Source organism: Chinchilla lanigera, unplaced genomic scaffold (assembly GCF_000276665.1).
Source record: "Chinchilla lanigera isolate Chin_1 unplaced genomic scaffold, ChiLan1.0 scaffold00113, whole genome shotgun sequence".
NCBI lineage: Eukaryota > Metazoa > Chordata > Mammalia > Rodentia > Chinchillidae > Chinchilla > Chinchilla lanigera.
This window is the reverse complement of record NW_004955514.1, coordinates 138,957-160,133: the sequence shown is the minus strand read 5'-3', so window position 1 is coordinate 160,133 and position 21,177 is coordinate 138,957. Positions and strand designations below refer to the sequence as shown.

Below are 21,177 nucleotides of genomic sequence, written 5' to 3'. Positions count from 1 at the left end.
TTTGTAGATAATAATATGTAAAACGATAACCATTGATAAGTTCCTACCATTTTGTCTGTAATATGCTAAGTCCCCCCTATTATTATGTTATCCTTGTTTTACTCTTTAAAATTAAAAAAAAAAAAAAAGCAGTCCTAAGATATGATCCAGCAATTACACTGCTTGGTATTTACCCAAAGGAGTTGAAAACTTGCATCTAGACAAAAACTTGCACAAAGATATTTATAGCAGCTTTATTCATAATGGTTAAAACCTGGGAAGCAACTCATTACATTTTTTAGCAGGTGAGTGGGTAAATAAACTGGTAGTTCCAGACAATAGAATATTATCAGCACTAAAGAGAAATGAGCTATCAAGCCATGAAGACATGGAAGAACCTATAAGGCATATTGCTAAGTAAAAGAAGCCAATCTGAAGAGGTACTGTTGCAGACCACCAAGCTGAGCTCTCTGGAGAAATGAAACCCTTTGCCCCCATCTTTCCCTGACCTCTCCTTCAATCTTATTCACTGAGACATGCAAGCTGGCTATATTGAAGCAGATATTCCCTTAATTGGCCAAAAGAATATGAGTCCAGCCAAAGCTCAGTGAATCCCATCAATAGGAAAGCAGAAATATGCAGGCAAGAATTGCTCTTGTGCTGATGCCTAGAATGGAGGCTTGAGCAAGAGCCTGTGAGATTCCAGGGCTAAGACATGAAATAACATCCCAGCTGAGGCCATAGGACTCAGAAAGAATTGTACCTTCCCGGGAGCCTTGCAAACATCAAGCTATCTGTTGCACCGCTAATTGGACAGCCTCTATGCCTAGCACAAAATTGCTGTTTCTTCCTACAGCTGATGCCTGCAAAGTTTCTCTTCCCCAGCACTCTGAAGTGACCTCCACCCACCTCCTTGACTGATAGCAATAAAAGCCATGAGCTTTTGGTCTCATCGTCTTTTGTTCCGCAGAGAACACTGGCCATTCCAGAGCTCCTCATCTGCAGGACTTTCTCTCTTTGTCTTTATTTTGCATCCATGTGCCATATTGCTGGGTAGGAGACCTGAACCCTCCACGAGGGTTTTGGTAGGCTAATAGTGTATGATTTCCACAATAATATATGACATTCTGGGAAAGATAAAATAATGAAGATAGTAATGATCAGTGGTTACCAGGAGTTCAAGGGAGGGAGGGATAAATGGAACACAGAGGGAGTTTGGGGCACTGAAACTATTTTATATGATACTGCAATGGTGGATACATGCCATTACACACTTCTTAAATGTATATAGAATATACATCACAGTGAATATTAGTGTAAATTATGACTGTAATTAATGATAATGTACTACTACTGGGTCAATTGCAACGTCACCAATCTAATTAAAAGGTTAGTAATAGAGAAAACTGAGTGAAGGTTGCAGTTGGATGTATAAGAACTATATTTTAAAAAAATTTTCTATATACCTAAAACTGCTCTAAAATAAAATCTATTAAAAAAGACAATGGTCAAGATAAAATGGAATAGTGAATAACTGTTAAAGATAATCCAAAGAAGGCAAAAAAGGAGAAATGAGAAGGACAATGTAAAAAAAAATGAAATGAACAGAAAGATGGTAACCCTAAATCCAATCAGATCAATAAGTACATTAAATGTAAATGGACTGAATACCTTAACTTAAAAAGCAGGCATGCTTAGAATGGCAAAAAAGTAGAACCCAAGTGAAAAAAAAATACAAACAGCCATAAATTAAACACAAATTTATATTATGGAATGAATTAAGAGTAAAAATACATCATATAAGCACTGATCATAAAAGGCTGGAATAACTATTAATATCAGACAAAATTTTGGTTGCGGGGTCCCAATGCGATGGGAGGCTGGAGAGAAAAAGCTACAAAAAATGGCTTTCACCCCAGATAGCTCACTTGAGATGTTAGTAAGAATTGCCTCCTCAGTATTCTATAGCCATGATGAGTAGGAGGCCAAGGAAAGAAAACAGAAACCGAGAAAAAGCAGCTGCTTTTGCTGCAGCACTAAGAGAAACAGATCCTAAGTCTGATTCTCGGGGCCCCAAGAACTCAACAACTGCATTCATCTGCTACCACTGTTAAAAGCCAGGTCACCTCAAGAGGAACTACCCATAAGAAGCCCCCTGGGCCATGCCCTGAATGCAAAGATGACCACTGGAGACCGGTCTACCCTCTGAAGCGGAGGCCCCAGAGCTCAGACCCATCCTACCAGTTACTCCAACAGGAATGAGGGGACCCGGGGCATACTCTGCCTTCTCCCTCTGGCCAGACCGTCATCTCCATGGAGGAGCCCTGGGTAATCATGACTGTGGAGGAAAAAGGAAACAGCCCGTTGCTAGACACAGATGCAAGTCTCTCGGTCCTTCTTTTCAGTCCTGGCCTCCCTTCCAGCCATCACACTTCAATGAAAGGAGGCACTGGTGAGGAGGTAATACACTATTTTTCACAACCCTTAGGCTATAACTACTTGTTAGATCTTTCTTGCATATCTGTCTTCTTGAGGAACCACTTTGAAGACACCACCATGTATTACAGAAGCCACTGATATTTTCCTACTAATCTGTCCATAGCCCTGTAATGTGTGTACTGTTCCTATGCTATTTTGTAAATGGATGTACGTTTATTACTATGTGCTTCCTACAACAACCATTGAGAATAGTGAATGAATATTCAAGGTTAACTGTGATACCTGCTTCCACAAAAATTTCTGCACAAAGTGTAAAAGTGGATTGTATTTGCACCTTGGGAAGTGCCTTGACAATTGCTCAGAAGGGTTGTAAGCCAATAACCATAGCATGGAGTACATCAGTATTGTGCAATGGAAGGCCAGTCAATGGAGTCCTTGGAGTCCGTGCACAAAGGAAAAACCTGTGGCTTTAAAAGAGGAGCTGAAACTCAGACCCAAGAAATAATCAGCACCCTTCAGGCAAAGGGTAACCTGTGTCTTCCTACAATCAAGACAAGAAAGTGTACAGTGCAGAGAAAGAAGTGTCAGAAGGGAGAACGAGGAAAAAAGGAAGAGGGAAAAAAACAGAATAAAGAAGAAAGTAAAGAAGCAATTCCTGACAACAAAGGTCTGGAATCCAGCAGAGAAACCCCAGAACAAGGAGAAAACAAAGATAAACAGCAGCAGCAGAAAAGTCCAAGAGAAACAACAGAAATTGGTATCGGTCAGCACTGTGCACTAAAGGGTCCCATGAGATTAGTATAGACTCTGATGTTGCTGTCTCAACCAGATGCCCAGGAAAGGTGCCATAGCCACTAGCACCACAGACGGACAACATATCAGTTACTCCTCTGTCTAGACAACATTCCGAATAGTTGCAGATTCCTCATACAGGCATAGCTAATAACAGAGAGCCAAAAGTTCAAAGAAGGGATACTTTCCCAGTTATCTTATGTGCTTCTGTGCATTTTTAGAAGACAAGACATTTTGCACGTAACTATCAATGAGCTATAAGCTCTCATCAGCATAATAATGACATCTGGAGAAGAAACATCCTTTTCCTATTAAAAAATATTTTTCCAGGGGCTGGGGATTTAGCTCAGCGGCAAAGCGCCTGCCTGGCAAGCGCAAGGTCGTGAGTTCGGTTCCCAGTACCGGAGAAAAACAAACAAACAAAAAAAAAAAAAAAAAATTTTTTTTTCCAGCTATTGTTTTAAGAAGTGAAAGATAATTCTATAAATTCAAAGATGTAATATCCCTTCAAATAAGAGACTGGGGAGAGAAAGTCATTTCAAGGACAGTGTGGTTTCGTTGGGGAGATCTAGAGAGCTCACAATTAGGGCCTGGCATTTGGAATGATAGAATTTATCACATAGCAGCAACTTCATCCTAGAAGTGTTAAGATTACTTCTATTACTCTCACCTTGTACTTCTGCATGAAATGCAAGAGTGCACACGGAGTTAAATATTCTGTGTGGGATTGGAGGAAGGCAGAATGTGGAGGAAATCATAGAGTTTGAGATTCTTTTTGTGGTTTACAAAACTGTGAAAGGTCGTGATCACCTGGAAAAGGTCTCCAATCTATGGCAGCACTGCTGGGTCAGCCTCGCTGCCCCGTGGATTGCATGCGTCTGTAAACATGTGCTTATAACCGTCTTCCAAAAACAGAATCACACTTATTAGGAGGAAATTCTGATTTTATAGAAAAGAAAAAAATAAAGCAATGAAAATATAGCATGTTTGCAGAGTCATGTGTTTCCTTTCTTTCTGAAAGAAGGAAAAACAGTTTATTACCAGCTTACTGGTCCACCTGGAACTGAAAGGAACACTACTTTCTAACACGATGTGTCCAGTAAGGGAGAAAACCACCACAATAAATATATTTGCTAATAGTTAAAAAAAATTAAAAAATGCTTCTAGCTCTGGTCTGGCAGTCATCTGACTGCCTGATTGGGAGCTATGGGGACGTTCCAAGACTTAGTCCTTGTTCTGGCTGACAGCTGGAGAAATCCTTTTATGTTAGAGATCCTTTAGTATCAAGAGATTTGGTTTAACCATATTAATAAAGAAGAAACGTCACATGATCAACTTAATAAATACAGAGAAAATGGTTGACAAAAGTCAATATTGGCTTATGATTAAACAACAAATAGAAAACCAGCAAACTATGACAGAAGGAGACTTTCTCAACCCGATGAAAGCAGCTTTGGAAGTCCCAAGATCACATGAGTAGAGAAACACTTAACACACTTGCCCCAAGACAGAAGCAGACAAGAACATCTATCCTCAGCACTATGCTCAACACTGTCCTGGAGGTTCACCCAATACAGTAAGGCAAGAAAATAAATATGAAGCTGAAAACCTGAAAAGAAGGAATATAACTGTCCCTATTCACAGATGACATAACTGCTTATATAGAAAACCCCAAGGAATCATCAAAACTAACTGGAAATATGAGTGAGTTTTAGCAAGGTCTCAGGATACAAGGTCATTATAAACAAAAGTCAACGTATTCTTATATTCTATCAATAAGACTTAAAACAATGCATTTACAACATCAAACAAGATTAGAAAAAAATTCTAAGATTAAATTTAACGCAGGACTTGCAGACCTCTGTACTGGAAATGATAAACATCTCCATGTCACCAAGGGATGCTACAGAAGACCTGCATAACAAAAGGCCATGCTATGGTCACAGTGTGAGACTCTACACTGTAGGCATCTATTTCTTCCAAATTTACCCATGATTTCATGCAATCCTAGCCACAGTCCTGCAAGTTTTAAACACTGAATTTGATAAACTGACTGTAAATTTATGTGCGAATTCAAAGGATGGAGGATACCAAAATAAACTTGAAAAAAAGAGAACAAAGTTGAAATACTTGTACCATCCAATTTTAAGACTTATTGTAAAGCTACAGTGATCACAATAGTCTGTATCCACTATGAAGACAAAGTGGACCCATTAGACTCACACTTATTCCACCAACTGATTTTTGACAAAAACCCCAAAGTAATTCAAAGAGAAAGTGAAAACATCTTCAATAAGTAGTGTCCAAATAGGTGGTTATCTACATTAAAGGGGAGAGGGAAAAAAGGGAAAAAGAACTTAAGTCTAGTATTATACCACACAGAGACAAACATGAAACGAACACAAAAGTTACAACTAAAACTTTTAGAAAAAACACAGGGCAGTATCTTTGTTAACTGAACAAAGATTTCTTAGAAAAGACACAGAAAGCAATAGCCGTAAGAGAAATGACTGGTGAATTAGATTTTATCTAAATAAAAAACTGTTCATCAAAAAGATACCATTAAAAATGAATAAATTCATTAAAAATGAATAAAGGCACAGATTGAGAGAAAATAGCCACAAAAAGTCCCTGATAAAGAATTTAGGTCCTGAATATATAAAGAATTCCCACAACTCACAGTAAGGAAAAGATAAAGAAGCCCACTTTAAAAAAAATGGTCTAAACACTTGAATAGATACTTTACAGAGAAAGATACAAGGAAACAAGAAACACACTGAAAAGCTTTTCAGTGTCAGTTATCAGGGAAAGGCAAGTTGAAACTGGGAGATTCTATTAGGTACCAGTCAGAATGAGTAACATCAGATACAAAATGCTGGCTAAAACAGAGTATTCAGACTCTCACACATTGCTAGTGATTATAAAATGGTACAACTATTTTGGAAATGGCAGCTTTTCAGAATTCAAGCATACATATATCATATGACCCAGCAATCCAATCCCAGGTATAAATCCAAAAGACACGAAAACATGTCTACAAAAAACATGCCTGTATAAGCACATTCATATCAAGCTAATAAGCTGGAGTCCAAATGTCTACCAAAAGAGAAGAGAGGAACAAGTTGGACCATACTTCCCAAGCTATCATGAGACAGAAAAAAAAAGACTGGATGTTAATTACTACTTGTGGGGAGGTTCATGAGGCAAGGTCTTGCTATGTTGTTCAGGCTGGCCTTGAACTCATGGCAATTCTACTGCCTCACCCTCCTGAGTGTTGAGGTTAGGTGTGTAACACCATACTATACCTGGCTGGACAATTACCAATGGTAGGCACAAGGGAGCTTATTACTTTCTGTTTACTGTGTATATGCTTAAGGACCTCAAAGGTTCACCTTAAAAAAAAAAGAATCACATCTTGTAAAAATGTCTCCTAGTTAGCCTTTTCCTAACTTTTGCTTTAATTCCTAAAGGAATTAAAAAGGTTAAAGCCTTTTTAACACCCAAATTCATAGTCTGCACGTATCTCTCCCTAAAACTCAGTAAATGCCATCTTTAACAACAACAAAAGTGGGAAAACTCTTTTGTTGCATTACAGATGTCACAGGCAGCACTTCTGAGTCTCTGGACACTGAAAGGTACCAGCATACTCAAGTGGTGGCATAGGAAGTACTGTTTGTCACCACTGCCACTGTCTGTGATAGGACATGCCCTTCTAAGAGTTTGCAGCATAATGGTGAGCATTTCACTTTGGTTACACTTTAGGAAACCGGTTGGGGGCTTTGGTATGTTTTGTTAACACATTATCCCAGCTTCCATTTAAAACAATGGAAAATAGAGGACCAGATAGTGTCTTAGCATGAAATCACAGATTTTCATAATGGATTACTGATGTTAAGTGGGAGGTGTTCTGTGATTAAAAGAAAAAAGAACAATTCTACAAAGTGATAAAAATCTTATATATTTGTAAATTAGATATTAAATATTTGTACATTAAGAAACACTTTCCTAGGAAGTTTTTGGAATGGAAAAAAAAAACAATGACTACATAGAAAACAATAGAGAGGAAGGGTAAAATCCAGGACTACAAAGGCAGAAGAAAGAAGGCAGGCAAAGAGGGAAAGGACAGAGTAGAGAAGAAAGGAGAAACAGTAAAGCAAGGCATGTGTGAGGGAGGAACTCAGTCTGGTCTTGGGTCAGGCACAGCCACAGGTGACGACGGAGAATGGCAGTCCCCACGTCCCCAGGAGAAGCTGCTGACCTGGCCACTCTGCTGGCAGAATGAAGAAGAGCATTCAGGGACTCAGGATCTTGAGCCTTTTCTGAAAAAATTATTAGGGCATAAAATTCATCCTGCAAACAGGGAAAAGAAAATTTAAAAATTCAGCTGTGGGAAGGATCAAAGGTGAGCAATGGGTCATTTCTTACAGAAGCAAAACCGATGAGTTGTGTAAACTACACAAGAAAATATACATGTCACAAATCATGATGGTAATTCCATAGAAAGAAAGCTTGTAAGTGGTAACAGAGGGATGACCGAATACTGCATGAGAACAGAAGACCCACAGCAAATGCAGACACTCCACCCTTTTCCACCCAGAGATCTGTATAAAGCCGGCTGACTTTTGTTCTTCAACCAAGCATAAGTCACAATAGACCAAATGCAGATTCTAGCTGTCTTCAATTGAGACTGATGTTAAGGAGACGTTACAAAAATGTAAGACAATACCATTCTCACTGAATATTTTTGTTTTAGAAAATAGTTATTTTCTTAAAAATGTTATATTAACACACAACAGATTTTTTTCAAATAATTCCTTTGAGCTGACTTAGTTTTCATTCCAAATGCCAACACTAACAAGCACAACTCACATAAGCCAAAGTGCTTGGGCCTACTGGGTATGTCTGTGCCTCTTCCCACAGGGCTCCTGCAGCTTGCCGAGATCCCACACACCAAGACAAAGACCAACCCTTTTGTTTATGACCTAAACATGTAACTTATATAGAGGAAGTTAAAATTTCAGAAGTTTCTAGGATGATCAATAGGGAAAATATGATACATACTATATTTTGAAGTAATCTTTTATTAAACTACTTACTGTTTAATTTAAATTCAAGGGCAACTGAAGCTATTTATCAACTTCATAGGATTCATCTTTTTTAAAAAATGATCTTGCATTTGAGTATTGAAACATCTGTTCAAATCCATGGTTCAAATAGCAACCTTTAAAATCTCATTGATTTCTAGCACCTGTCTTCACCCAGGCCCTTGTGTGGCCAGTCTGACTCGTTGCTGTGAAGAGCACACAGAGGGCGGCTGTGATGAGCAGATGCATTCCCTCATAGAGAAGTTTTGGAGAAAATACACTCCATATGAACAGATGATAACGCAGGGATGTCACCAAAACGATGTATGTGGCAACAGGAACAGAACAAATCAGCGCATAGCAGAAGCAAGCACGGCTCATTGCTGAATCACTATAACTAAAACAGAAAGCACACATTAGTGCATGCCACAAGAACACACCTGACTACTGCTTCTGCTTTGAAAACAGTGGTCATCCTTGCCCAGGGACTAGAGAGTATGACACTCTCTTCTGTATAACTGTGTCGGGGTTCCTGCAGATGTCTTGGAGAAGAGAAAAACCAGATGAACATGAACATGTCAGCAAATGATCAACTCTGAGAAGAAAAATGGGGCAGAAAGGCAGAGGAAAGGTGCAGGGTGTCCCCTGAGCTCTCAAAAATCCTCCTAAACCTTGACTATTTAGAGAATGACTTGGGAGTTTTTTAGAAATGGGAGTCTACCCACAAAAACTGGGATCGAAGTGGACGGAAACCAGGGGCTAGCAGCTGTGGGCAGTGGCTGGGACCATCTTCCGTGTCACCACACTGAAATATTTGTGAAAAATTCACCCTAGATTTTGAATTTATGTAAAAATTATATGCATGTACTACTATCTCACACATGACATTGAATAGAAAATCACAGAAGGAAGACACACAAACAAACAAACACAAGTTCTGCACCATTGTTCCTGTGGTCTAGGGATCTGGCCCCAAACGTGTACTCAGGAGGGCAACAGCACAGAGCAGCATCGCTGGAATGGGCACCACCCTGCAAACATGAGATGCTCCCTGCCCTGTTGTTTCTAAACCATCAACACAATTATCACACAAATCTAACCTATTCTATGAAGCAACTTCCCATGGTCTGTGATCACTTCAGAGTTCTTCTGCCCATCTATGGTCTCTGGCCAGTCTGAAAGGCCTAGGGATCCTCAGGGCCTGGCCCCACCCATGCTACAGCTTTGCTGCCTCCCTTTGAACCCTGCTCTGCACTGAGCAGACCTGTCTGTGCTGTTTTGCTGTGGTCAGCCCACATCCCACATCACTGCTACCTTTCACTCACACCAGGTCTACTTGGGGTGGAGATGGGATGCACACTGCCATACTAGGATAGGCATCTCTGCCGAGCAGGTAGTGCCTATGGTTCCCAGTGTCTATTCTGTAAGGCATGGACTTGGGGGGGTGGCAAACTTACCCAGCTGTAGCAGAAGCTTAGAGGTGGAGCAGCATGCATGTATAGGGTGTATGTTCTGGTGTCGCCTATGCAGGTGCATTCTGTGATGCGCTCCTCAGTCTTGTTGACCAGGAGACTCTACCAGGTGCCACCTTGGTATGTCCTCACAATGCTTCCTGCTTCTGAGGTCACTGTTTAGCCAAGGTACCACAGCCACTTAGTGGCCAAAGGACAGGGCTGTCCAGATGCTAAGCTTCAGTGGCTCCCCTCTCCGGCCTCTGCATGTCCCTCCCTACTTGCTGGGTCCTCAACTGCTTGTAATCCTCACATGGCTCTATGCCTTTGCTTTGGCAGCCTGGGCCCCCCCCCCCTTCCTTCTGTCTTCCTTCTGCTTCCACCTGCAGCCAAACTTGGGGGAACCCCACAGGGGCTACCTTGTTGCATGTCCTGAGTGACAGCACCTGCCTGGAACCAACACCAGGTAAAAGGTTAGCACGCAGGGTGAGCTCTGTGGATGGGAGGGGGTTGCTGCATCACCTTCTCAGACAGTAGATGGTCCAGCTTCCTGGCCTGTGCACAATGTAGGTAGACAATGACTAACATCATCTGTCTAGAAGACTGTAGCTCGGTCCCTCACTGTGGCCAGTGAGCTCCTAGTCTTACCAAGCGGACCTTGCCACAGAGCCATCTGTGCTTCCAACCTCACTGCCTGGCTCAGCCCAGCAGCCCTGCAGCTAGGCTGTTGACCGCTCAAGACGAACTCTGACCTATTGGGAACATCTTCTCTACGTACCATTTAGATCTCATTATAATTTTCTTACTTTACTGGAACAAAATGGAAATGAGTAAAATTTGATGTTTTAGGTTTTTAAAAATGAAAGAGAAAATCACTTCTAAAATGAAGCAACATTCCTCAACTAGGGAAAACATCAAGTAATACTGCCCATTGATTAAAATGCTGTAACTAACTCCCTTCTTAACAGGTGCACAACTAAGTGTACCCACACAACTCCATATCTGATCCTGCCAGGCCACCTGGCACTGGGGCTGCCTGGTCAGTGGACAGAGTTCCTGCTCACAAAGCTGTCTTTTAGAGAGAAACTAAAGCCTAAGAAAGCAGAGAAAGAGAACATAGGGACACTGCCAAGAACATAGGCAGAGCAGACCTGGAGGGCTACATCTGTGCAGTGCCCAGAGAAGGTGAGGTGGGGAGGTGCAGGGAGGAGCTTCTGGACTGCCCTCTTCACTGTTCCACTCACGGCCATCCTCTTGTGGTTAAGTGGCAGCCCCAGGAGTCTCAGAACCTGCCTGGCCTGGCCAATAGCACCTCTCACCTAGCCAGTAGCAGAGACCCCTCACCTACTGGACTTCTGAGGCCAAGGCCAGTGTCTGTTTTCTTGCTCCTCAACCCCCACCACCAGCAAACAGAAAAGCTCAGGGAGCATAACACATCTCCTTTCCAAGTAGCTGAACTAGGGGAATGAACCTGGCCCACACAGTGCCCTCAGACCTGCTGAAGGCCTTACAGCTTAACATTAAGCTTATTTAAGGAGACTACTGTAGGTGAACAGATTATCTGACCCATGGAATTCAGATGCCCCAAGTAGGACAAGGTATAACTCTTGGAAACAGAAACCTCTGTCAGATTTGTGCTGAAGATAGAGGTGCCTCACCTGCTTGCTTCTGCACTCAGGAAATGTGCCAGGTGGCCAGCCCACAGCACAGGTCCCACATATGTCCCAAACACTGTCAGGAATGTGGCGGGAATTTCCATGTAGGTATCTAAGCCCACAAAGCCTGCTGAGATATCGATGGTGGCGATGTTGTTGGAGTTGCCCTGGAACAGAAGAGATCAGGGCTAATGATGGCCTCAGAACACACAGCATCAGTCACTGTTGTCTGAGTGTAAACACATGGGCCAGATGACCATATCAGCATGGACACATGGTTGAGGCTATGTCAGGATGGAACACATGGGACCAGATGATCACGTTGGTGTGAATGCATTGTCAGAGGAGCCAGATAGCATGATCACAGCCAGAGCTGGCTGCTCTTCTGATCACTGGGCTGCCCCAGGATGCTGTGCCATTCCAGGCCCAAAGGAGCCAAGTGGCTGGTGCAGAGACATCCCTCCTGAAGAGTCAGCCTGCTGGAAGGAGACAGCAATCCCATTCCGTTACCCATATCCACCACTGTTCTTCAGGTAAGCAGGGATCTACCTTAAGGGTCTTTGTCTGTGGAGGCATACTAGGTTGGAGATTGCTGGCTGTGGCTGAGTTAGAGTGGAGGGCAAGCTGGCACTGTGGGAGACACTGGCCTGCTTACTGAGGACTGACTTCTGACTGTGGCGAGTCTGGATGGTTCCAGCCAGCCTTAGTAGGTGCTATGCTGTGGGACATAGCTCACCCTGCATGTTAAGTGGCAGGATCTCTTGAGGGTTTACCTCTTTCCACTTTCAGTCTGTTGAACATGGTGATCTGCACACCATGTGGACTCCTGAATGTGACCCACACCTTCTCCTTGGTGGGGCCAGCAAGCATTGTGTGGTGCTGCTACCACTTGCACAGGTCCAGAGACATACACACATCCTCCTGTTCTACCATTCCCCTGGGCACTGCTCTTCCACACCTCTTCCCTGAGGACTCTGGGTTCCTATCTCCTTTGTGCACCCTTGCTTAGGGACAGCAGGAGGCTGGCATCAGGAGAAGGGTGGAGGGACAGATCAGGGCTTGGTGGGAACAGAGGTGGGTCTGCTCCTGGAGCAGATGGTAACTTTGGAGCAGGGTCAGCAGAACAGAGGGTCAACCATACAGCCAGTAATGGAGCAGCATGTGCCACCATGATGTCACCCAACCTGCATTAACTCACTGTTATCAACCATGTGACATGGCATACCACCGTCCCTGGTGTAGAGGAGAGAGACTGAGGCACAAAAACAGGGAATTTAGTGCAAGTGGAGGGCTAGCAGAACAGAGCACCCATGTTCCTGATCCCCACACTGTCAAGGAAACATGGAGCTGAGGGCAGCAAGACTAGCACTCATCTCCCAGATCTGAAAGTGAAGGGAAAGAAACTCAACCAGAGGACAGGGAGAGCTAGGTCAGGGACACAGGAGGATGGCTGGGAGAAGGACGGGGAGAGAACAGAGAGAGCTTGGACAGGGACAGAGGGGGATGGGAGAGGGCAGGACAAGGAGAGCTAGATCGAGGACACAGGACCACAGGGAGAGGGGAGTGTGGGGAAAGGACGGGGACATACAAATGAGAGACCTACAGAGCTAGGATGGGGGACCTAGGATGGGGGGGAAGGGCTGGGAGGAGGAAAACAGGAACAGGGGAGGAGAGAAGGGTAGGGCAGATTCCACCAGGCTCCAGACTTATCACAGTCTAAGAGAACAGCACTGTTCATTGTCCCCAATTTATAGATAAGAAATAAGCACAGCATGCATTTGCCAGAGGCCCCCTGTGGGAAGGTTTTCTGTGTTCTGTGGGCACCCCATGCTGATGACACCCTAGGTCAGAGTTCCTTGAGGAGACTGAGGTCAAGAGGGTTGGAAAGTAAAGCTGTGGGCTGGTCCCAATCTGGCCATGCTATGGAGGACTGGCGGGTTTCTCTAACTTACTACTACCCTTGGGCTTCAGGCCACAGTGCAGAGACAAGCCATATAATTTGAGGCATAGGAAACCAGGAATGCAGGAGGAGCACAAGGATGAAAGCCTGCTGGGACACGACTAGATGAGACCTTGGGATTGGGCAGAGCAGTTCAAGCCAGTGCACAAGGAGGCATACTGTGGAGATGCAGTCTCTCAACTAGGGAGTTGGGTTGGAGGGGTCTGCAGTAACCTACATTCCCCTGGGAACACCAGGAGGTTGTGGGACAACTGTCCAAGTGTGTTTACACACAGCTGAGCAGGCTCAGGCTTGCCTGTAATGGGTCTTTAAACACTGGAGTGAAGCCCTGCCATTCTTCCAGGCCCCAGTGGACAAACAGCCACATGGAGACACTGAATGATCCCCAGTGTGGACAGCCCTGACACCAGGAACAAAAGCACAATTAAAAAAAAAAAAAAAAGGGGGGGCTGGGGATTTAGCTCAGTGGCAAAGCGCCTGCCTGGCAAGCACAAGGTCATGAGTACGGTTCCCAGTACCGGAGAAAAACCAAAAAAAAAAAAAGAAAGCACAATTACTACACTCACGAAATCATCAAGCAAAAGACTTGATGTGTTTTCTTAACTGCTCCTCACAACTAAATCCTCACCTGATCTTGCAGAGCAACAACTGCCTATTGTGCACATCCATAAGTCCACACTAAGGACGTCCTCCTTAAATAACTGTGCTTTATCTTATAAAAGACAGAGGTTCAAGCATAGTTCACCACGCATACTGACAGTTATCACTAAACAAGTACCACTTTCAAACTTCTAAAATGTTCTCAAACAAAAAATAAGATATAGAAAAAAGTGAATAGTCTTCCACCTATGATAACAATGAAACATACCTGAAAATAGAAGAATGCTTGACCAAACCAATAATGCATTACAGTGATCTCAGCTACATCGTGTCTCAGGGGCTTCCAGATGAATTTAGTCATGATGGTCTGGATCAAGAGGCTAAATGCTAACACCGGAAGATTATGTGGTCTTAAGAGCAACGCTGCCAGAAGAACTAATCCGCTATATAGTTCCCATAAAGCTACAGTCTTGACTTTGAAGTCTGCCACAATGACTTGAGACTTAAGCAAGTCTTTGGTGCCCGTGAACAGAATGCCAAGGACAAAGACATAAACAAAACGAGCTTCAAGAATACCCCTAAAAAAAAGCAAAACAAGTTAGATTCATTTGCACCAACTACATATTTTCCCATGAAAAATACATGTCTACTTAGGGAATGCCTAAATGTGCCAGCATAGCTAGCCATGCAGTGGCACCCTCCCCACCGCAGTTGTCCCCTCCGTCTCCCCCTATCTGCAGGACCAGCAGGCCTGTCCTGTGTACACCTTCATAAAAGAGCTGGCTTCGGGGGCATCTTGCTCTTCAGCCACAGCTGTGCCCTTGTAGTACACCAAGAAAGTCACCCACCTGGCTGGCATAAGACCTCACTCTCAGAAACTCCCATCATTCATAAATGCTGACCATGTAAGCAAGCATGTTCATAGTCAAGCAGATTTAGAAAGGACATACTCATTGACAAGAATTCAGTCTGGGTCCTGTGTTCAGCTTTGCTGTTGGAAAGTTAACACTTTTGACACTCAGCTTTGTTACTTGTGAAAAGAATGAAAAATGGTATCTATACCTCACATGGCTGTCACAGGGATTTAACAGGGAATGTGCACTGTTTGGCACAGTAAATGTTCAGCATTACTTTCACCAATTAGCTATGCCAGTACTGCATTTAAGTCAGAAAAGACAGAATTTACGATACCAACCCTAAGAATTTCATTTTACAAAGCACATATATTCCTAAAACATAATATTTTAAATAGACTTTATAAGTTATTTTATATATACTGCATTTAAAACATGAAGTAAATTTTAAAATACAATACAATAACATGCATTTTGAAAAATGAGTTTTCTTATATCAGATTTTCTTAGAAAGGTTTATGTATTTAAAAATCCCCTTTTCGGTATGATCAGTTTGATTCCAATTTTAATAAGTGTGCTGCTGAAGCAAGCACACGATCAGCTTGATGCCAACACAGCGGGCTCTGTGTTCCAGTGCCTGGCAGGTGGCACTTGCTGAGGAGCTGGGGTGTGGGAGCTGGCAGCCCCATGGGCCAGGAGTGTGCTGAGATGAATGCTGAGGGCAGGTACCACGTGCTTGGAGGAGAGGACCCACATGAGTCAGAACCACTGAAGAAGGTTCAAAGAAGAAATGGAACCAGCTGTATAACTGGAGATGAGCCCATGTGGCTGGGCGGTGAATAGGAAGGACAGCATCGGGAGATGCGTCTGAGGCCCTTCTTGCCCTACCCCGTCAGCACTTTTTGTGTTCCAGGGCCACTGCCTTGAGTATCTCCTCCAGCCAAGCTTGGGTTTCTAGTGAGAAGAAAGTAAGCCACAGACAACAAAGGACTCCAGAACCCTGGACGCATCCAGAATTGCAGCGGATCCAGAACCAGGCAGATCAGGAACCAGGAATATTTAGACAGGATAGGAGCGGGTAAGAGATGGAAGCATTTTCTAGGGGGAAGGTGAATAAGCAGAGATGCACTGAAAGAAAAGGCAAAATAGTTGGTTTTGGGCACCACAGACAACATGCTGCAGTAGGCAACCAGGCAAATGAGAGGACCAAAGCCTGGAGACAGCGTACAGGTCTGGGAGGAAATAAAGATTCATTCATATACTGCACTTTGTGATGACACAAATACCCGCAGATGTAACGTCCAGCCTGATGTTTCCCAAAGTCTTGCACTCTGAAGGAGACAATTTTTAAGACATCTCCATAGCGTGCTCCAGCACCTCTGACTCCATCCTCTCCACCCACTCTGATCTCCTACCTCAGCAGGTGCTTCCTGGTGTTCCTGAGCCCTGCAGGCACCAACATGGCTGTATACCCTAAGCTCCCACCTGGACTTTTGTTTCATTAAAAAGTACATCTTCTTTTCTTTTTATTATTTTTTTGGTAATAGAAATCAAACTCAGGACCCTGCACTTGCCAGGCAGGTGCTGTGCCACTGAGCTATCGCCCCAGCCCTCATTAAAAAGTGAACCTCACTAATTGTGGACATATGTAAGGTACAAAAATGAAAATTTTCCTTTCTTAAAAAAGATCATAATCTTATATGACCTTGAGTCCTAAATATAACACAGCTATATAAACACCAATATTTTATCCAGTCTTTCATACAAATATGTAGAACTCTTTTTTTTTTTGTTTTTTTTTTTTCTGGTACCAGGAATCGAACTCACGACCTTGCACTTGCCAGGCAGGTGCTATGCCGCTGAGCTAAATCCCCAGCCCATCTTTCATTCAAATATGAAAAATTAAATTCACTTGGTAAGCTGGTATCATATAACAGTTTTACAGCCTAGTGCTTCACAATGTCTTCCTATTTCTACAAAAAATATTTGGCTTGACAGCTGTCAGGAAAATCAGCTCTCTTTAGTTCAATTCTTTTTTTTTTTTTTGGTCTTTTTCAGACAGAGTCTTGTTATGCAGTTCAGGCTGGCCTTGAACTCACTTTGCAGCCCAGGCTGGTCTCGAACTTTTAATGATCCTAATGCCTCAGCCTCCTGAGTGCTGGGATTACAGGCGTGCACCACCACGACCAGCTCTTTAGTTTAATTCTATGGAACTTCAACATGACTGCACAGTTGGTCACCCCATGGTTGGTGGACAACTGTTGTGTTTTTTATTTTATGCAACTATAAATGATGCTCAGTGAACATGCTGCATATGCACTAAGAAGAATGTGGTTACACCAAAGAAATACTACAAAACAGGTAGAGTTAATAGATTTATCAAAGCACGAACAGGAGTGTACAAATCTGTGGCAGTCTACATTTTATAAAAGCTCTTTCACCCATTTAAAGTCATTCTCTTCCACTGGCAACCAATGGGTCAATCTCAACATCCCCCTGCTATGTCCTCGGAACACATTTGAGAATCTTGGAGTGTTCCTACACTGCACCACCTGCCTTGGGACAACCCCCCCAGCTAACCCCCAGGAGTGGGAGGCAGCCTGTTCTAGCATATTACCTGCAAACAGAAGAGTGGGCACTTGACACACAAAGATAAATTTGTGACTGAGCCCTCCTGGCCTGTGCAGCATAGAGCTCCTGACCATATCAGAGCACAATGTACATTATGGGACATCCTGCCTTTTTTTTTAGTAAAGGTGGATGCTCTCTAGCAGTTGGAAAAGTAGTACACGCCTGTTCATGCTCTGGTGAATCTATTAACTCCGCCTGTTTTGAAGTATTTCTTTGGTGTAACCACATTCTCCTCAGTGTATATGCAGCATGTTCATTGAGCAACATTTATATTTGCAAAAAATAAAGAACAGAACAGTCGTCTAACAACTGTGGGATGACCAACCGTGTGGTTATGCTGAAGCTCCACAGAATTGTATTAATGATAGCTGATTTTCCTGACAGTTGTCAGGCCAAGTGTTTTTCTAGAAATAGGAAGTTTCTATAGAGTCACACCACAACTGAGCAGTGCTGCCATTAACTTAAACACCAGTCCATCACCTGATAATCCTATGATATCCCTGGAAGTTTAGTTAATTAAAAAAAAAAACAAACTCAATGACCTTCCAAGCTATTTGTCTTTCTCCTAAAAGGGTGCTATCAAAGTGAAGGTTTTGTTAGCTAGGCTCTAGGAGACACTGATGAAATCACCATTCACAAAAACCAAACTCCACTGTTCTAAAGATTGGCATGACATTTTTCAGTACATAAAATACAATGACGGGTCTAAAAGCAAGTCTGCATGTCTGCAATGTACTTACTTTGAAATGCCTCTGTTGGTCAGTTGCCATGGGAACAGTAAATTCCCAATAGCCACCCGATAGCAGAAGACACCCACCAGCCCTAGTGCCAGGGCCACTTTGGACACAAGGGAGCATCCTCTCTGAGCTAGCATGAAGATCACAAGCAGGGAGAGGGCAGCCAGGCAGGAGAGCTCCATTTTGTGACTAGCACTGAAGTGAGACAGAAAATGCCAAGGTTATTACCAAATGGGACCAGTGATATACGCAATCCACAGCCAGGTGTTCCAAAGAACTGTATTAAAGATAGCTGATTTTCCTGGAGAAAAAAAAAAGTTGGTTAATTAAATGCAAACAAAAGTTCTCAAAATATGACAAATAAGTACGTTCAGCTGAAGCTCCACAACTTAGATAGGCTTGGAGATTGGGCAGTAAGCATAAACAGTCTTGTCCCTACCACTCTTGACTGGGTGCATCCTTGTCCCTACTATCCTTGACTGGGTGTAGTCTTGTCCCTACCACTCTTGACTGGGTGCAACCACTCTGGCAGGCTGCCATCATCCTCTGGGGATGTGCAGCCCAGCTATGCTCAGGGTGTTAGAAGGCCAGGCTCCCTGTTCTCTACCACGCAAGCTCACACAAGCTTAGACAATCACTGTAAATATTCTGCCACAGTATACATAGGCCTGGAAAAAGGACCTGGGCATTCATTTGCTACTGAGCTTTAAGCCACATGTATATTTTAGGCATTCTGGAAGGCAATATGCCATGGCAGAGGACAGCAGTGGCCTGCAGCAAGAGTGCAGAGTGCAGGTAGCCCACACTCATACTCTTGGGGACATGCAGATGCAGGTGTGCTAGTGATAACTTCCTCCATTATTCAGATCTCAAACAGTATCCTATTCTTAATACAAAAAACAGGCCTAAGCATACTGAAAGAAGACTGGTGTACAAACTCAGTAGTAGGGTCAGCCTGCTGGGGTCACACTCACCTGGTGAGCCAGTGGCCAAGATCCGGCCGGTGAGCTCCCTGGACCCCTGTGTGGTTTAAGGACCGCAGCAGTCGGCAGCAGGCCAGCACCAGCCATGGGCCAGCCAGCACTGCCCAGCGCACATGACCTCTGCGTGCTCCAGAGGGACAAGGCCCTTTATCTGCCTGGCCACCCTTGGGGGCTTCACAGGCTATGTGGTCCTGTTGCATGCAAATGGCACCCACAGACGCTGGCTCTGTGTGGAAACAGTGTGGCAACTCTTTGTTATCTCCCAAGAAGTAGCTCCTGCATGTTTCCTGGCTCAAAGCCAGACAGAGTGTGTTGACCAGGAAGTACCATGTCTGGTGCTCTTCTTCCACAAAGCTGCTGGCCCCCAGGCTCAGGACATGGCCCACAGTGCCCAGCAGGAGGAGGAGGCCCACCTCTGACCATCCCGAGCAAGGATGGGTGGTACTCTGTGAGGAAGAAATGCATCTTATGAGGGGTGATCTGAAAATGGCACACACTCACTGCATGTGATGTCCTTGCTCAGAGCAACTACCCCTGTGACTGGTTCCAAGTGCTCTTCATGGCCAGCACCTGAAGCCTTCCCTAGAGGAGCCCTTCCTCCTGCGGCACCCTCACCCCAGCCAGAGGGGCAAAGACCAAGACAGCTGGGCCCTCTGAGCAACACTGAGCCCAAGCACTTGTCAGGGCCCCTACAAACCCCTGCCAGCCTTCCTTCTATGCCAGTTCCTGCTGCCTGGAAATCGAAGAGCCCAGCACATCCCCAAACCAGACAGTAAACTTGTCTATGAGTTTCTAGAACTCTAGTTTCCACTATAACAGTAACATCTGTTTGAAATGATGAAGGCAGCATCATAATCCTGTCCCTTTAATATTCTAATTTTAAATGGTTCAAGATGTAGACTCAGTTGCTGTTGTTTGTTCTTTTGATATTGTATGTTGTGAAGTACCAGCGAGAGGGGTAGCATGAAGCCAGCTAGGCCTGATGGGTACAGACATGGACAAAGACAATCTGAGTCATAGGGACACCACAAGTGCCTACCCCCACTGCCCTGCAGGTGGTCTGTGAAGTCCCTGTGAAGGCAGAGATGGGGGCTGGAGCCGCTGCACAGGGTCTGTCCATCCTCATGGTGCTCTGGGCACTGTGGACCTGACAGCACCTGTCCATTCCTGCTCTCTGCCCTGCTTCTACCTCCCAGCTAATGAACAAAGGTGCTTAGCCAGAGCTTCAGAATTTAAAGAACTGCAATGGGGATGCAGAGGCACAGCACACCATGTGTCCCAGAGCCTGCTGAGCACCCGCTGGTGGACTGTGCCCTCAGATGCAGCTCACATGCTCTGCAAGATGCAGGCCCATGTGTGGCCAGCAACCCTGATGTGCCCTCTGCTTCCCTCCTGGAGCCCTCCTTCCAACTGAGAGCAGATGCACATGGCCTGACCCCATACCAGAATACAAGGCTCAGATGTCCACAAGCCTAGATGGCTAAGCTCCCTCCCTACCATCCCCTTTGGGGTGGCCTTTCTAGGACACCACAAGCATGACCCTAATGGTGCATACCAGGTGTTTGATCACATCTGAGGAACAAAAGTGGGGCTAGTATAACACAACAGTCCGCACCTGCCATACCTTCTGAAGGAGAGTGCTGTCCATGACCATCCTGGCAAGCGCAGATGCAATCACACAGAGCAGAGCAGAAACCAGCACCATCACACCCCCTGCTGCCAGCCACGGGAGGCTGCAGAAGTAGCAGGAGCTCTCGGCTGAGGTGCACACTACTACATGGATGGCTGACAGGACCAGGAACATCAGGTAGAAGAGCAGAGAGAACATGGGAGGTGACAGTGGCACTTCTAGCTCAGCCCTTCTGTGCAGCACCTGCGGGGTGCTAAGGAGGAGCAGGGTGAGAGCCTGGAACAGAAGATGTCAGCACTGACCAGGTGGCTGGGTGGCATGGGCCACATGACCCAAGCCTCTTGGCCTGTGCCAGTTGCTTACATAGTGACAACAGAAAAGA

The 21,177-nt window shown here is 44.3% G+C and overlaps 1 protein-coding gene and 1 pseudogene across 6 annotated transcripts in view; one reads left to right on the top strand and one right to left on the bottom strand.

Moving 5' to 3' along the window:
* Positions 1-3,521, top strand: part of LOC102003793 — a 50,041-nt pseudogene extending 46,520 nt beyond the window's left edge.
* A 4,009-nt stretch (positions 3,522-7,530) lies between these two features.
* The window catches only part of Pigg (phosphatidylinositol glycan anchor biosynthesis, class G), a 32,800-nt gene continuing 19,153 nt past the window's right edge, over positions 7,531-21,177 (bottom strand). For 3 of the 6 annotated variants that reach the window (XM_005408666.2, XM_013506835.1, XM_013506834.1), the window contains exons 8-13: positions 20,781-21,071; positions 19,157-19,611; positions 18,186-18,377; positions 14,229-14,538; positions 11,404-11,567; positions 8,272-8,691 (exon numbers count right to left, since the gene is read on the bottom strand). In XM_005408666.2, coding sequence (XP_005408723.1) covers positions 8,442-8,691; positions 11,404-11,567; positions 14,229-14,538; positions 18,186-18,377; positions 19,157-19,611; positions 20,781-21,071 — 1,662 coding nt within the window. In that variant the 3' untranslated portion in view covers positions 8,272-8,441. Of the gene's footprint in view, positions 7,561-8,271; positions 8,692-11,403; positions 11,568-14,228; positions 14,539-18,185; positions 18,378-19,156; positions 19,612-20,780; positions 21,072-21,177 lie in introns of those variants that run through there. The other 3 variants (XR_264489.2, XM_005408667.2, XM_013506836.1) reach the window with 3 other exon arrangements.